The following is an 18,168-nucleotide window of genomic DNA, read 5'->3' as shown; positions in this document are numbered from 1 at the left end:
ACAGACATAACTCATATTGTTGTTATTCACCAACCAAGGAGATTACAATGTCACCAAAGCCGTGTTTTTCTGTGATTTTGTAGACTCCTGTTATAATGGTTGAATAGAAGACAGATGTCTCCCTGATCCTTTATCAGAGTTCTTTTACACGGGTTTCAAGGATGACAAAAATAACAGAGAACTCCTCAGACAATAGCCTTGATACGCTCTGTGCAGCTGCTCTGATGGAAGAGGGGTGGTTCATTCAAACTGCTTCTCCCAGATAAGACATCCAGCCTCCAGTGACAAGGAGAGACGTTTACAAGCTCTGCCACGCTGCCCCGCTGCCACGCACAGATGGCAGAATCTCATTTGTGTGGAGGGGTGAGGCAAGGATGGAGGATAGGTCCAACGGGATAAGTAATATTACAGCTGCAGAGGGGGATTGCACTTCAAGTAATCTCACTGTCCTCCTGCCTGCCACTTTACTCTGGGCCCACTTATGTTGGGCCTCAATGGTCATTTCAGTAGTGACCTGTCATTGTGCGCTGGGAAAACACCAGAAAAGACAAAAAACATTGGACGATTGCATTGTGGGAGAGTTACTGAGGTTAATGGAAGTTTATGATGTTTCATAATAATAGTTACAGAATGTGATTCAGGGGTGTCATTATGGTTTCCTTGGTATTGGTGAATAGGACTGAGGAGACGAAAGTACTGATACTCCGAAAAAAGAAAGAGGAAATAGATGAAAGGACTGATACTCTGAAAAAAGAAAGAGGAAATAGATGAAAGGACTGATACTCTGAAAAAAGAAAGAGAAAATAGATGAATGGACTGATACTCTGAAAAAAGACAAACGAGGCAGTCACTGAAAGATGCCTGCACTGTGAAAAAGAGACAAACTGTTGAGTGTTTCCGAGAGTGGAGGGTGGATGTTGTAAATCCAGCATCCTGTTTGGAGTAAACTGTCAGGTAATCCCTCAGCCATGATGACACGTTGATCTGACAACATCATCAATAACTTTAGCTACCGTAATACAACCGGACTGCAAAACGCATCATATATCTTGAGAGGGGCCATTCAGTACTTCGGTGCTATTAAAGGCGTTCAGCAGACGGCGGTGCAGGAGGAAATGTACCTGACTCTGTGGTTTATAACTTATTTAGCAGTTGAGGGGGCAGGCAGGCAAGCAGAGCCAGACTGGAGGTGAGCTGGGCTTGCTGACCATGCACACTGCCATGGAACTCCCTTTTTATTTATTTACACATCATCTCCACTTGGTCTGTTTCTCCATGAGACGTACAGAATAGGCAGTTGAGATCTATTTTGTTTCTTTTTTTGGGGGGGGGGGGGGGGGGGGCAGTCCAGTTATACGGCGTAGCTTCCTTATTATAATGGGAGTTGTGGGTTGGCAGCAGCGCTGAGGTTTGCCTCAGCAGAAAAGGGCGCCCGTCAATGGCCTTCTCTGGCTGTCAGTCAGGTGTTATTGACGAGTGGGTTGCTATCGAATAAACTGTCCTCATTAAAAGCAGGTGGAGGATCAGTCAAAGTGCTCTCTGGTTATGTCATATTTTTGCGCGGTTCAAGTCAATAGTGTTTCTGTACTGTATTTCTCTCACTCTCTCTGGGATCTACTGGAGGTCTTAGGGTTTGGGGGGTTTTCAATAAAACGTCACAATGGGGTATTTCCTGGCAAATAGGTTGTTATCAATAAAATGTCACAATACGGTGCAGACCGTTTGATATGGCTGCTGGTGGGCAAGAAGACTCCCCCCCCCAGCTCCGCTAAAACCATTGACAACTGCGTGCTGTTTTCAAGGGATCGTTAAATGAATGTTATAACTATTTGGTTTTGATATCATCACCTCTTGAAGAGCAGAACTACACATTTTCGATTATTCCACATTTAGCTCTATCATCAGAGTTATACAGCAAGTAACTGCATACTTTTCATGATCAGTAAACATCAACTGATCATGTAATTTCAGATACAGTCCGTGAGGATAGCCTAGCCATATGGCATGTTAGCTAGCTAAGCTAACAACATGTGTCATTTAGCTTGATTCATCGGAGGTTAGGCTTTTGGACAAAGCCTGACATCGGCACGTCCGGGTAAAGTTGTTTGTTGGACTACTAGTTTATCCCTTGAAAGTTAGCTTGTTAACTGGCCATATTGACATGATCTGTTATTAGCTTGTTAACTAGCCATCTAGTTTTTCCACTAGAATTAGCTTGTTAACTACCCATCTACTTTTTCCACTAGAAGTTAGCTTGTTAACTAGCCATCTAGTTTATCCCCTTGAAGTTAGCTTGTTAACTAGCCATCTAGTTTATCCCCTAGAAGTTAGCTTGTTAACTAGCCATCTAGTTTATCCCCTAGAAGTTAGCTTGTTAACTAGCCATCTAGTTTATCCCCTAGAAGTTAGCTTGTTAACTAGCCATCTAGTTTATCCCCTTGAAGTTAGCTTGTTAACTAGCCATCTAGTTTATCCCCTTGAAGTTAGCTTGTTAACTAGCCATCTAGTTTATCCCCTAGAAGTTAGCTTGTTAACTAGCCATCTAGTTTATCCCCTAGAAGTTAGCTTGTTAACTAGCCATCTAGTTTATCCCCTAGAAGTTAGCTTGTTAAGTAGCCATCTAGTTTATCCCCTTGAAGTTAGCTTGTTAACTAGCCATCTAGTTTATCCCCTAGAAGTTAGCTTGTTAACTAGCCATCTAGTTTATCCCCTTGAAGTTAGCTTGTTAACTAGCCATCTAGTTTATCCCCTTGAAGTTAGCTTGTTAACTAGCCATCTAGTTTATCCCCTTGAAGTTAGCTTGTTAACTAGCCATATCGACGGATCTGTAGTTAGCTTGTTAACTAGCCATATTGACCTGATCTGTTATTACCTTGTTAATAACTAGCCATATTGACATTATCTGTTATTAGCTTGTTAACTAGCCATATTGACATGATCTGTTATTAGCTAGCTAGCCAATTTGATTTGTTCCATCAATCAATGTAGCCTATTCATGTCTGTCAGCAGCAATCATGATTTAACACTCACAATGCTGTCCAGTTTATACACTGCCCCCCGTTATACACGTGTAAATAATAATTCTATAAATTGTGCCTTCCTGTATTATACTGATGCTAAAATGTTTATTCTATTCTACTGAGCCATTTACTTTATATTCATATTCTTCTCTTTTATTATTTCTTATTGTTGTTGCATTTTGAGAAGAAACCTTCTCGCCCCCCAGAAGGAAAATCGAACGCTCTGCACCTTATTGTGACGTTTTATTGACGACCTATTGGGTTGTATCAAGGACCAAAAAAAAATGTTAAAAAATATTTAATAATAATAAATAAAAGATTAAGATGGGCAAAAGAACACAGACACTGGACAGAGGAACTCTGCCTAGAAGGCCAGCATCCCGGAGTCACCTCTTCACTGTTGACATTGAGACTGGTGTTTTGCGGGTACTATTTAATGAAGCTGCCAGTTGAGGACTTGTGAGGCGTCTGTTTCTCAAACTAGACTCTAATGTACTTGTCCTCTTGCTCAGTTGTGCCCCGGGGCCTCCCACTCCTCTTTCTATTCTGGTTAGAGCCAGTTTGCGCTGTTCTGTGAAGGGAGTAGTACACAGCATTGTACGAGATCTTCAGTTTCTTGGCCATTTCTCGCATGGAATAGCCTTCATTTCTCAGAGCAAGAATAGGCTGACAAGTTTCAGAAGAAAGTTCTTTGTTTCTGGCCATTTTGAGCCTGTAATCGAACCCACAAATGTTGGTGCTCCAGATACTGAACTAGTCTAAAGAAGGCCAGTTTTATTGCTTCTTTAATTAGAACAACAGTTTTCAGCTGTGCTAACATAATTACAAAAGGGTTTTCTAGTGATCAATTAGCCGTTTAAAATTATAAACTTGGATTAGCTAACACAACTTGCCATTGGAACACAGGAGTGTTAATTAACAATGTCAACACTGTATTTCTGATCAATTTGATGTTATTTTAATGGACAAAAAAAGTTGCTTTTCTTTCAAAAACAAGGACATTTCTAAGTGACCCCAAACTTTTGAACGGTAGTGTATGTTGTGAATTCCCTTTTTTAAAGCCGTGCCTGCCACTCCCTGTGTCACACACATTATCTCTCCCAATGAATGAATTGTGTAACCCTGCCATTCCATCTCTCCTATACTCATACCTGATGAGCACAGAGTACACTGCAGGCGCTTCAGTGGCAGGAAAGAAAGCACTGTGGGACCGTGATTACCATTTGGAGAGATAGACACGCTGGTTCTGATGCTCTCTCCTCTGATCTCCCCTCCACCCATCCCTTCTCCTCTGCTCTTCTTCTCCTCCCCTTTTCTCCCCTCCTGTCCTCTCCTTTCCCCTGCTCTGTTCTGCTCTCTTCTCTGCCTTCTCCTTCTCCCATAATAATCTCTCTCCTCCTCTCCCCCTTCCTTTCCCCTCCTCCCTCTTCCTCACTCCTCTCTTCTCCTCGCCTCCTCCTTCTTCCTCTCCCCTCCTCCCTCTTCCTCTCCCTTCCTTCCTTCCTCTTCCTCGCCCTTCCTTCCTTTCTCTTCCTCTCCCTTCCTTCTCCTTTTTCTCCCCTCCTCCCTCTTCCTCTCCCCTCCGCCCTCTTCCTCTCCCCTCCGCTCTCTTCCTCTCCCCTCCTCCCTCTTCCTCTCCCCTCCTCCCTCTTCCTCTCCCATCCTTCCTGTCCCCTCCGCCCTCTCCCCTCCTCCCTCTTCCCCCCTCCTCTCCTCTGCTCTACTCTGCTCTCTCTTCCTCTCCTCTTCTCTCTCCCCTAGAGAACTTCTGCAGCTGGCCCCGTCAGCCCATCAGTGTCCACTGGGCCCCGTCTTCACTCTAGGGTCCTGGGCCAGCTATAGCTCCACTCTCACCCACAGCCCTCATTTACAAGTCATTAAAGGAAATAGGATGCGAGCCAAATAAATGATTTAGGAACAACTTTGATGAAGATCTGATTAACATGTTGGTTTACATGCAGGAAAGCAAATGTAACTGAGCAGCGAAGTGACACCATTAGGGGGAGGCTGTATAAATAATACCTTCTCTGCCCCCCCCCCCCCCACTCCGGTAAAAACGCAGCAGTGTGTCAGGCGGATCACTGCATGCAGGGGGTCAGCTTGACTCACCTTTCGTTGGAGAATTTGCAACTTAATCAATAGCGTAATTGAGCCTGAATGGCTGGAGTCTCCTTGCATGAGCACATAAATCCTCTGAGGTGATTGGGAATCTAATGCCCTCGCATGAATACAGCCATTACCAAAAGAGCTTTTATATTACTTCTTATGAGATGGCATGAAACGAGGTTAGACGGTAATCTTCACACAGACAGTCTAGGAAAGTAACTTGTGAGGCAGAGAGTCAAGTTACGGCAAGTCCTAGGTTTCTTTTAATTTGGTAATCTCAGCAGGGCTGTTTATCCTGACAATAAACTAATTCTAGCTAGGCTAGGGGTTAGGATTAGGGTTAAGACTAAGGGTTAAGGTCAGGAGTTAGGTTAAAGGGTTAAGGTTAGGGGAAGGGTTAGCTAAAAGGGTTACGGTTAGGGAAAGGGTTAGCTAACATTCTAAGTAGTTGCAAAGTAGCTAAAATGTAGTAACTATTTGCAAAGTTGCTAATTAAATAAAACACTGAAGTCGTCCGTGATGAGATTCGAACACGCAACCTTTGGGTTGCTAGATGTTCACATTATACGCCGACCAACTACCCTCCTTTCATCCTTAAGTAACCATCTGTCTTCTGTAACCATACAGAACATAACTTATCATACTCATTTGTGTGTCCCGGATTTACGTTTACTATGTTACGTCTAGTCTATGAGACCAGGCTGAGTTATCGTTACTTATTGTGTATTTATTCCTGGTGTTATTATTTTTCGATTATTTCAATTTTTTTCTCTCTGCATTGTTGGGAAGGGCCCATAAGAAAGCTTTTCACTGTTAGTATACACCTGTTGTTTACGAAGCATGTGACAAATTTAATTTAATTTAGTGTGAAATATCCTTAATTTTTTTCTTCCATGTTAGTAAAACGGCTTACGTAACTATCGGAGCACGAGGTGGATTCCATTACTTACAAATGTAAATACCATGGAATGCAGCTGGCTGATTCACATCATGACCCCATCTGTAGTTACTCAGTACTACAGTAACCATACTGTATGAGTGAGTGACTTCACATTCATCATTCACTAGCTTGATCCCATGGTGCTGTGGTTGGCTTGAAGTCAGTGTCTTGGAGGCATTTACTTTTCATCTTGATTAATAGTGACAACAATACGATGCTTCACTCACGCACTCGCCTGGGCTATTTTTAGGTGCTGGGTAGTTAGCAACTCTTTGTGGTGCCAAGAGGAGAGATTTCTGTTGTGGTTTATGTTTTATGTCATAGGCATTGTTTTCATAGTGTGGGAACAGATATTCTTCTGTTGGACGTGGGTGGGGTTGACATTTCACTGCAATTATGGCTGTTGCCTTTTAAGGTGCATGCTCAAACATTTGAATTCAAACTGAAGGTACAAATATTTGACTGCTGATTCATAGTATTAGATGCCAAACAGGTAGTAAGTGTAAGGGGAAAGAGAGATCCCGGCTAAATCTGATATTTATTTACATTACGATATCAGTTTTTTATTTACATTACTATAAACTGGTATATTGAAAATATTTTTGCAACTTTATGCTTTTAGTGTCCTGCAAAGATGCATTTGAACTCTGATGTAAATGGAAAATATATGTTTATGGAAAACACTGTGGTAAAAAAAATGTAATGAGCCGCTTGTCGTGAAACATGTACCGCTGTCCTTAGGGAAAAATGAGAGACAGTTAAAATGAACCTCAAGTCTTTGTTCATTCAAGCCCAACTGAAATGTAACCTGTCTTGGAGTATCTGGGACTTTGGCTTATTTCTTTTTTTGTTGCTCCTACTATTATTAGCTGTCGATAATAAATTTGTCCTTGGTTTGTTTTGAGAATGTCACCTAACCTGGAAAAACTCTGGGACCTCGGTCGTAAAATTCTAGAGGAGAATGTCCTGACGCATGGCCCAGTTGAGACAGAGAAGGGTTTCATAGAGAGACAAAGGAAATTCTTCTAACTCACAGAATTGGGGAACCGAACGACATTTATGTTCTGGAGAAGGTATAAAAGATCGGTGAAGAATCCAGCTACGAACTGGTCCGCTTGGTACAATTTTGTGATACTCAGAAGAGACAATAGTGCCATATTACCATAATACTGTTTATATAATAGCCTCAGCTATGGGACTTGCATCTAAATGGTTGTATAAAATGTATTAATAAGGATAAAGCTATTTGGAATACGTTGAGATGCTATGTACTGATGTTAACCTCTATGGGCTAGGTGGGACGCTTGCGTCCCACCTACTCAACAGCCAGTGTAATCCCGTGGCGCGTTATTCAAATACCTCAAAAATGCAAAAACTTCAATTTTTCAAACATATGACTATTTTAAAACATTTTAAAGACAAGACTCTCGTTAATCTAACCACACTGTCCGATTTCAAAAAGGCTTTACAACGAAAGCAAAACATTAGATTATGTCAGCAGAGTACCCAGCCAGAAATAATCAGACACCTATTTATCAAGCTAGCATATAATGTCACATAAACCCAAACCGCAGCTAAATGCAGCACTAACCTTTGATGATCTTCATCAGATGACAACCCTAGGACATTATGTTATACAATACATGCATGTTTTGTTCAATCAAGTTCATATTTATATCAAAAACAGGCTTTTTACATTAGCATGTGACTAGCATGTGACTAGCATTCCCACCGAACACTGCCGGTGAATTTACTAAATTACTCACGATAAACGTTCACAAAAAGCATAACAATTATTTTAAGAATTATAGATACAGAACTCCTCTATGCACTCGATATGTCCGATTTTAAAATAGCTTTTCGGTGAAAGCACATTTTGCAATATTCTCAGTAGATAGCCCGGCATCACAGGGCTAGCTATTTAGACACCCAGCAAGTTTAGCACTCACCAAAGTCAGATTTACTATAACAAAAATGTTATTACCTTTGCTGTCTTCGTCAGAATGCACTCCCAGGACTTCTACTTCAATAACAAATGTTGGTTTGGTCCCAAATAATCCATTGTTATATCCAAATAGCGGCTTTTTGTTCGTGCGTTCAAGACACTATCCGAAAGGGTAAATAAGGGTGACGAGCATGGCGCAATTCGTGACATTTTTTTTTTTAATATTCCATTACCGTACTTCGAAGCATGTCAACCGCTGTTTAAAATACATTTTTATGCCATTTTTCTCATAAAAAAGCGATAATATTCCGACCGGGAATCTGCGTTTAGGTAAACAGACGAAAGAAAATAAAGCATGGGGTCGACTCGGGCACGCGCCTAAGCCCATAGTACTCTGATCGGCCACTTGCCAAACGCGATAGTGTGTTTCAGCCAGAGGCTGCCTCGATATCGTTCAGCTTTTTCCCGGGCTCTGAGAGCCTATGGGAGCCGTAGGAAGTGTCACGTTATAGCAAAGATCCTCAGACTTCAACAAAAAGTGCCAAGATAAACAACGACTTGTCAGACAGGCCACTTCCTGCATGGAATCTTCTCAGGTTTTGGCCTGCCATATGAGTTCTGTTATACTCACAGACACCATTCAAACTGTTTTAGAAACTTTAGGGTGGTTTCTATCCAAAGCCAATAATTATATGAATATTCTAGTTACTGGGCAGGAGTAGTAACCAGATTAAATCGGGTACGTTTTTTATCCGGCCGTGTCAATACCGCCCCCTAGCCCTAACAGGTTAATGTGATAGAATTGTATTTCTGTACCAAGCTTAACTCAGTCATCGGCATGCCCCCAGGGACACAGACGAGACCTGGTGTCATGTGACGGGCTGTTCTATGTTCAATTATAAAACCCCCACCCTGATTTACTTTCTGGAGACCAGGCCTCCACTCCATGACAAGTTGGCCAATAGGTTTGACCATCCAATTCCTCTACTGAAAGTTAACTACACCACATGGTTAACTTTTAGACTATCGATAGTCGACAGAATAAGAACAAGTTTTTGATATGAATTATTAGTCTGCAGCTAAGTACTCGATATCATCGAACGCGAAGACCGACGAAACATCCATTCTATAACGACATTAATGAATGTCGCTTTGAAAGATCCATTCTAACCGAGAGAGAGAGAGAGAACTCTCCAACAGAACGACCTTTCCAACGAAGATCGACGACACACTGAGCGTAAATATATATATTGATTGCAATTGTTTCCCGAATGAGTGAGCGTTCATGTGCAAAGGTTTAGCATATCAATTGTTAATATTTATGAACTCTGTAGTGTCTTCTCAGCTGCCCTTTATGACCCTTTGTTTTAACAAGACACCCGCCATGCCGGTTTAGCCCACTAGGGCACATCACTCTACCAATTCTTTGTGACGATAATTACTGTTTGTATTCTTTCTGTGAATTACTTAGTTTAGTAAATAAATTATTTTAAGACAATTGATGTATGGATGACTTTAGTAAAGGCTGGATTCGTGCAGATTTACGACGTTTGGAATGAGACTGGACGCGAGGTAAAATACACCATTTAAACCAGAAGATAATCGGCCTATACTATAATATAATATAATATATAATATTATAATATAGGAAAGTTATATTAGGAAAATTATAACTTTGTAATCTGAATATTTTCCTTGGTGCCCCGATCTCCTAGTTAATTACAGTTAAACGATTAATCAGTTTAATCACGTGATAATAATTACAGGGAGTTATTTTGATAAACATGTCTTCAGTTTAATGGTGCCCAAAGACACGACAGATCCAACTTCTGACTCTAATATAATACCTAGCTAGATTTGGTGTGCAATGAATAAGCATTCATTCATTCAGCCATCTTTATCTGAAACTGGAACTTTTTGTGCCCCCAGGTGGCAGCCATATTGTATTCTATATCAATACAGGAAGGTCCCTTGGTTATATAGTATATGTTATATTATACAGTATGTTATATTATATTATAGGCAAAGACACCTTTTCCTTCAGTGACCAAGATAAAAGACAGAGTGTTGTATAATGTATTGTTGTATGTATTGTATGTATTGTTGTATAATATATTATATTTTGATGGGGATAAAACAAACAAACTCTGGGCCCCAATTATTAGCATTAGCACTGATGTCACAATCTCGCTCTCTTTCTCCCCCCCCCCCCCCTCTCTCTCTCTCTCTCTCTCTCTCTCTCTCTTTCTCCCCCCTCTCTCTCTTTCTCCCCCCCTCTCTCTCTCTCTCTCTCTTTCTCCCCCTCTCTCGCTCTCTCTTTCTCCCCCCCTCTCTCTCTCTCTTTCCCTCTCTCCCTCCCTCTGCAGGGCTAAAGAAGGGGCGGTTCTGGATCACGCCCGACCCGTACCACAACGACGACAACATCCAGATTGGCCGTGAGGTTAAGATCTCCTGCCAGGTGGAGGCCACGCCCCCTGAGGAGCTTCTGTTCAGCTGGCTGAAGAACGGACGGCCGCTGCGCAGCTCAGAGCGCATGGTCATCACCCACACTGACCCGGAAGTCCAGCCAGGCACCACCAACCTGGACATCATCGACCTCAAGTTCACCGACTTCGGCACCTACACCTGTGTGGCAGTGCTGAAGAACGGCGGCATCCCCGAGATCAGCATCGACGTCAATATCTCTTCGACCACAGGTGAGCAACGGACTCAACTCTACTATTGTCCTTCTCGTCGTTGTAATAGCTTTAACTACACAGAGCTAGGCAGGCTTTGTCACAAGTCTAAGTAGCATAAAAAGTAGGTACAGGAAGTCATTACATTTACAGGAAGTTATTACACGAAGGCATAGTTTAAAGGTCATAGGTTACAGGGATATGGAAAGTCATCAAGATCTTTCAGTGGTTATGAAGGATGAGATGATGGACTCACCTACCCCTCTTCATATTCAGTACACTACATAACAGTACAGTATGTGTACTTTGATAGTATGTGTACTTTGATAGGAAGGATGGTACAGCAGAAGGATTGAGTTTCCAGTGAAGTCTGCATTCTAATGTGAATGTTTTCGGGCCAGATTGTTATTGGGATCGGTCCATTCAACCAGGCCTAAATCAGTCACTAATTGATGTGGATGTGCAGCTAATGTTTGTGGCGCGTTCCTACTTCCAAACCTAATGATTATTCACAGCCTGCTAGTAGAGGGTCACCTGTGTTATTTTCTCCTAATTAGCTCCTTCCTCTGTATGTTGTCTTTAGTTTGTTGGCGTCCGAACTGATGCGAAAGATATTTAGCTGTGTTTTTTTCTGATAATATGTTTGTAAAGCTGGAGCGGAACATTAAATGTTTGATGATGGCATGATTCTCCTCGTGTGGGAGGGAGGATTGGTAAATTGACAATGAAATGGAAGGGAGAACTTATGAACATGAAGGTGCTGGCCATTAGGATCATTGTGAGTAGCTACAACGCATAAACAATTAAAACCCAGAAATACTGTAGTTGAGTCTATTTGCAGTGGGGAGCCTTTGGAGGATATGCTCATGTGAGTCAACCTGGAAATGCATACATACATACATGCATGCATGCACGCACACACACACACACACACACGCACACACACACTTCCCTCCCTGGCACAGGTCTCAGCTGGTGTGTGTTCTTTTATTCCTTCCTTCTTTCTCTCTCTCTCTCTCCTTCCCTCTCCTTCTCTCTCTCTCTCTCCTTCCCTCTCTCTCTCCTTCCCTCTCCCTCTCCTTCCCTCTCTCCCTCCTTCCCTCTCTCCCTCCTTCCCTCTCACTCTCCTTCCCTCTCCCTCTCCTTCCCTCTCTCCCTCCTCCTCTCCTTCCCTCTCCCTCTCCTTCACTCTCTCCCTCCTCTCTTTCCTTCCTTCTCTCCCTCCTCTCTCTCCTTCCCTCCTCTCTCTCCTTCCCTCCTCTCTCTCCCTCCTCTCTCCTTCCCTCTCTCTCTCTCTCTCCTTCTCTCTCCTTCTCTCTCTCTCTCTCTCTCTCTCCTTCCCTCTCTCTCTCCTTCCCTCTCCCTCTCCTTCCCTCTCTCCTTCCTTCCCTCTCTCCCTCCTTCCCTCTCTCCCTCCTTCCCTCTCTCTCTCTCCTCTCTCGCCTTCCCTCTCTCCCTCCTCTCTCTCCTTCCCTCTCTCTCTCCTTCTCTCTCTCCTTCCCTCACTCTCCTCTCCTCTCTCCTTCCATCTCTCTCTCTTCCCCCTTCTCCCCTCTCTCCTTCCCTCTCTTTCCTTCCCTCTCTCCCTCCTCTCTCTCCTTCCCTCTCGCTCTCCTCTCTCCTTCCCTCTCTGTCCTCCCCCTCTCCTCCTCTCTCTCCTTCCCTCTCTCTCTCCTCCCCCCTCTCCTCCTCTCTCTCCTTCCCTCTCTCTCTCTCTCCTCCCCCCTCTCCTCCTCTCTCTCCTTCCCTCTCTCTCCTTCCCTCTCTCCCTCCTCTCTCTCCCTCCCTCTCTCCCTCCTCTCTCTCCTTCCCTCTCTCTCTCCTTCTCTCTCTCCTTCCCTCACTCTCCTCTCCTCTCTCCTTCCATCTCTCTCTCTTCCCCCTTCTCCCCTCTCTCCTTCCCTCTCTTTCCTTCCCTCTCTCCCTCCTCTCTCTCCTTCCCTCTCTCTCTCCTTCTCTCTCTCCTTCCCTCTCACTCTCCTCTCTCCTTCCCTCTCTCTCCTCCCCCTCTCCTCCTCTCTCTCCTTCCCTCTCTCTCTCCTTCCCTCTCTCTCTTCTTCCCTCTCTCTCTCCTCCCCCCTCTCCTCCTCTCTCTCTCTCCTCCCCCCTCTCCTCCTCTCTCTCCTTCCCTCTCTCTCTTCTTCCCTCTCTCTCTCCTCCCCCCTCTCCTCCTCTCTCTCCTTCTCTCTCTCTCTCTCCTTCCCTCTCTCTCCTCCCCCTCTCCTCCTCTCTCTCCTTCCCTCTCTCTCTCCTTCCTTCTTATCTAGCCGTCTTGAGTGGTTAATCACATTCCCATTTTTAGGCCCTGTGTTTTGCCTTTATTGTCACGGCCAGTATATTATATCCAATGGAGCAGAGTAGCAACCTCCAACATGCATTACTAAAATCCATTTGGGCTAAGAGCAAAGTAAAGCCCGTCCAGAATGATTGGACCAGGTTGGGATGATGGTATATGCCTTTGGCAGAGAACCGCTGTGGTTGAGAGGAGGTGAAAGCTCAGGGGGGGATAGCTACCCCTCCAAATGCGCCAAATGAATGACCTGGCAATGCCCAGGAGACCTGTCTCTTCGCCTCTCTGCTCCATGTTCGCTCACTCTACTACATATTTGTAGCTATTTTCTATTCATAGCTTTTTCTTTTTGTGTAGCAGCAGACGATACATTTGAACAAGGATGCCAGAGTCAAAGCACTGTTTGGGGTGGGGGGGGGGGACAAGGAGGTGGTTCTGAGGGTTGGATGGTCAGAATGCACAGCGCTCCCATCCTCCCACAGGGTGGTTGTGATGAAGAAAGTCTGACTCCTACTCATACTGTCTATCAACCCCTGATCTTGGCTGGAGAACTACAGGGTGTGCAGGCTTTGGTTCTTGCCCACCAGATTCAGCTAATCAAGGTCTAGGTGATTAATTGATTAGTTGAATCAGGTGTTAACGCTGGGTTGAAATAAAACCTAGCTCTCCTTTATCAGAGTTTGATAACCACTGCCACAAAGTAGAGTTACGTAAAGTAACATCACGTTAAATATCATATGATGAAGTAACATCACGTTAAATATCATATGATGAAGTAACATCACGTTAAATATCATATGATGAAGTAACATCACGTTAAATATCATATGATGAAGTAACATCACGTTAAATATCATATGATAAAGTAACATCACGTTAAATATCATATGATGAAGTAACATCACGTTAAATATCATATGATAAAGTAACATCACGTTAAATATCATATGATGAAGTAACATCACGTTAAATATCATATGATGAAGTAACATCACGTTAAATATCATATGATAAAGTAACATCACGTAAAGTAACATCCTGTACAATAACATCCCGTTAAAGTAACATCCCTGAAAGTAATGTAAAGTTTCTCTCTCCCTTTCTCTCCTAGTCCCCCCGGAATTAACGGTGCCGCGGGACAAATCCCCCTTGGTGGTCCAGGAGGGTGACACGGTGGAGCTCCAGTGCCTGGTCTCCGGCAAGCCTAAGCCCATCATCCTCTGGTCGAGGGCCGACAAAGAGGTGCCCATGCCCGACGGCGGCCTTCAGACAGAGAGCTACGACGGCGCACTGCGCATCGTTAATGTGTCCCGCGAGATGACGGGAACCTACCGCTGCGCCACCAGCCAGTACAACGGCTTCAACGTCAAGCCCCGGGAAGCACTGGTGGAGCTCACTGTGCAGTGTGAGTATTCTGGATGTACAGTGTTTTTACAGTACACTTCTGAGAAATGCAATTGAACCACAGTTGGTTTATGTTGGTGCCGTGACCCAGATAGGTCTCTGTGAGCCAGATGGAGCTCATCATGCAGTGTGAGTACTGGATGGATGTACTGTGTTTTTGGACCACCATCCATTCCTGATAAATACAATGGCTTCAAATTACGGTTGGTTACATTGGTGTCGTGACCTGGATACGTCTCTGTAAGGAGGAGGGGGTCAGGAAAGGTGGGTAAACTATGCAATATTCAAAATGATATATTTAAATTGTGACTTGTATGTTTTAAGGGGTTGTTTTAAGGGGTTTAAGTTAGATGTGTGGGGGGTCACCTATGTTGCTATGGTATTTAATGTTCTTGACATACTGTACAGTAACATGCGGCTGTAGATGAAGGAAAATCGTAAGATCAAACACGTCGCATCGGCTAATCATTAAAGGGTCTGAATAACATTTCTTCAGGTGGAAAGGTTAATATAACCTAATCAATTCCCTATTGTATGTTCCACGTTCAAAGAAACGGTTCAACACAACTTTAACTCAGTCACTAAAAATGTTATGGAAAAGGGTTGTGTGTCAGTGTTAACGACCATTAGCGGCCTACACTTTAGAGAAACGAGAGGTGTTTTGTAATCGCATAATCCATTACGTTTATTGACCTTGTTGAACAGACAGTGGTGTCCATAATTATTGGCACCCTTGATAAAGATGAGTAATAAAAAAATATATATAGAAATACTGAACTATATTGTATAATTATATTTTTTTAACTTATATTTTATACTAATACAATTGTTCAGAGAAAGAGATTTTGTTTTAACAAATCATTTTTTTTAAAACCTCAAAAAAATAGAGGTCAAAATAATTGGCAACCCTGTTTTCAGTACTCCAGCACCCTACCGTTGGGAGGATAACAACCCTGTTTTCAGTACTCCAGCACCCTACCGTTGGGAGGATAACAACCCTGTTTTCAGTACTCCAGCACCCTACCGTTGGGAGGATAACAACCCTGTTTTCAGTACTCCAGCACCCTACCGTTGGGAGGATAACAACCCTGTTTTCAGTACTCCAGCACCCTACCGTTGGGAGGATAACAACCCTGTTTTCAGTACTCCAGCACCCTACCGTTGGGAGGATAACAACCCTGTTTTCAGTACTCCAGCACCCTACCGTTGGGAGGATAACAACCCTGTTTTCAGTACTCCAGCACCCTACCGTTGGGAGGATAACAACCCTGAGCCTTTTTCTAACATGTTTTATCAGTTTGGAGAACACATTGGGAGGGACCTTTAGACCATTGTTCCATACAGAATTTTCCCAATCCTTGATATCATGCAATTGCGCTTATGGACTGCCCTCTTCAATTCAAACCACATGTTTTTAATGGGGTTTAAGTCCGGAGATTGGCCATTGCAAAATGTGGATTTTTGTGGTCAATGAACCTTTTCTTTGTGGATTTGAATGTGTGCTTGCTGTTATCGTCTTGCTGGAAGATCCACTTTGCGGCCAAGTGTCAGCCTCCTGGCAAAGGCGACAAGGTTTTTGGCTAAAATGTCCTGCTACTTGATAAAGTCCATGATTCCATTGGCTCCAGTACCAGTGGAAGTAAAGCAGCCCCATAACATCAAAAGATGCACCACCATATTCTACAGTCTGTATGAGGTTATTTTCTGCATGTGCTTCTGTTTTTTCCAACAACAAAGAAATATCCAGGGTAATTTGTCCCAAGAGACCACTTTTTTTGGACAAGTTATGTTTTCCAAACTGTTATGTTTACATTAATTCAGATTTTTCCCAGGGATACACAACATCCTGAAATATATGTGGATATCTTTGTTAGATAGAATACTATTTTTTCCCTTGACGTAGTGATGCTGAATGTAAAGAAATGGCTCAACTTTAGCCAAAAACCTGGTTGCCTCTGCCAGGATGCTGAAACTTGGTCACAAGTGGATCTTCCAGCAAGACAATAACCCCAAGCACAATCCACAAAGAAATGGTTTATTGACCACAAAAATCAACATTTTGCAATGGCCAATCTCCAGATTTGAACCCCATTACAACCCTGTGGTTTGAATTGAAGAGGGCAGTCCATAAGCGTAGCCGAATGATATCAAGGATCTGGAAAGATTCTCTATATAATTTTCAATGTTTTGAGCATAGAGTATAGTTCAGTATTTTTATTATATATTTATTATATATAATATTATACACATCCGAGCCCAGGTGTCCCATTTCGCCGACGATCCTCCCGGCTCCGCCCACCAACATCCTATTAAGGAAAACAAGAGCAAATGGAAGGAATTCGGCAGACAGAGTGGGAGGGTCGTCACCCCCCCCATAAAACCGGGGACCAACAAGGACCCCGGAACACCATATCAATCACACAAACAAATTGACCCAGCCTGCGTCCCAAATTGACCCAGCCTGCGTCCCAAATTCATGAGGGGGGTACGTGTTCACACTTCCACTTGCCCCAGCCAACCTCGTCCTCCCCAGACCTCAGCAACCTTCATTCACAGGAAACAACCTTTAAGAGGAAACAAGAAAACGAGACCAGAAGGGAACAGACAGGAGCGATAGAACAGGACAATACCAAACACAAAACAGTGGTCAATCACGTGGACATTCAGGAACAGGGCGCACAAGAGAGCGTGTCAGCAACGACATTATCAGTCCCCCGGATGTACCGCACATCGAGATGGAATGCTTGTAAAAATAAACACCACCTCATTATCCTCTGGTTAGGACACATCATGGACCTCAAGAAGGTGAGAGGGATGGTCGGTGTAGACAACTATAGGTGCTACTCCCAACTCAACATACACCTCGACGTGTTGTAGCGCCCATATTTTATTTTATACTGTTATTTTACCAGGTAAGTTAACTGAGAACACATTCTCATTTACAGCAACGACCTGGGGAATAGTTTCAGGGGATAGGAGGGGGATGAATGAGCCAATTGTAAGCTGGGGATGATTAGATGGCCATGAGGGCCAGATTGGGAATTTAACACCCCTACTCTTACAATAAGTGCAATGGGATCTTTAATGACCTCAGAGTGTCAGGACACCTGTTTAACATCCCATCCGAAAGACTGCACCCTACACAGGGCAGTGTCCCCAATCACAGCCCTGGGGCATTGGCATATTTTTTAGACCAGAGGAAAGAGTGCCTCCTACTGGCCCTCCAACACCACTTCCAGCAGCATCTGGTCTCCCATCCAGGGACTTACCAGGACCAACCCTGCTAAGCTTCAGTAGCAAGCCAGCAGTGGGATGCAGGGTGGTATGCTGCTGGAGTAGTGCTAGCGCTTCTTTTTCCGTGACCGAGTAGTTCAACTGATAATAGTTACACTTTTTGGAAAAGAAACTAACAGGCCTCTCAACCCCAGACACATCTGCTTGCAGCAAAACTGCTCCTGCCCCCACATGACTAGCATCCACCTGCAAGGTAAATGACAAATCCACATGAGGAGCATCCAGCACCGTAGTTGAGGTAAGCAACCTCTTTGCATCTTCAAAAGCCTGTTGACAACGAGAAGACCATACGTAAACAGCCTTAGCTTTCAGCAAATCTGTCAAGGGAGCGACCACAGTAGAGAAGTTCCTACAAAAACTACGGTAGTAACCAAATCATTCCCAAGAAACACATCAGTTCCTTTTTAATAGTTGGTGGTAGAAAAGTGTCAATAGCTACCACCTTAGCTACCACCTTTACTCTGCCCAACCACCTTTCCAAGATATGTAACGGT

General features: G+C 43.5%; 1 protein-coding gene across 1 annotated transcript in view; it reads left to right on the top strand.

Moving 5' to 3' along the window:
• The window catches only part of mdga2a (MAM domain containing glycosylphosphatidylinositol anchor 2a), a 212,315-nt gene that overhangs the window by 98,469 nt on the left and 95,678 nt on the right, over positions 1-18,168 (top strand). The window contains exons 7-8 of the mRNA XM_014210233.3: positions 10,378-10,707; positions 14,088-14,381. Of these exons, the coding sequence (XP_014065708.3) occupies positions 10,378-10,707; positions 14,088-14,381 (624 nt within the window). The remainder of the gene's footprint in view (positions 1-10,377; positions 10,708-14,087; positions 14,382-18,168) is intronic.

Source organism: Salmo salar, chromosome 01 (genome assembly GCF_965601325.2).
Source record: "Salmo salar chromosome 01, fSalSal1, whole genome shotgun sequence".
NCBI lineage: Eukaryota > Metazoa > Chordata > Actinopteri > Salmoniformes > Salmonidae > Salmo > Salmo salar.
This window is presented reverse-complemented; position numbering and strand designations above follow the sequence as displayed.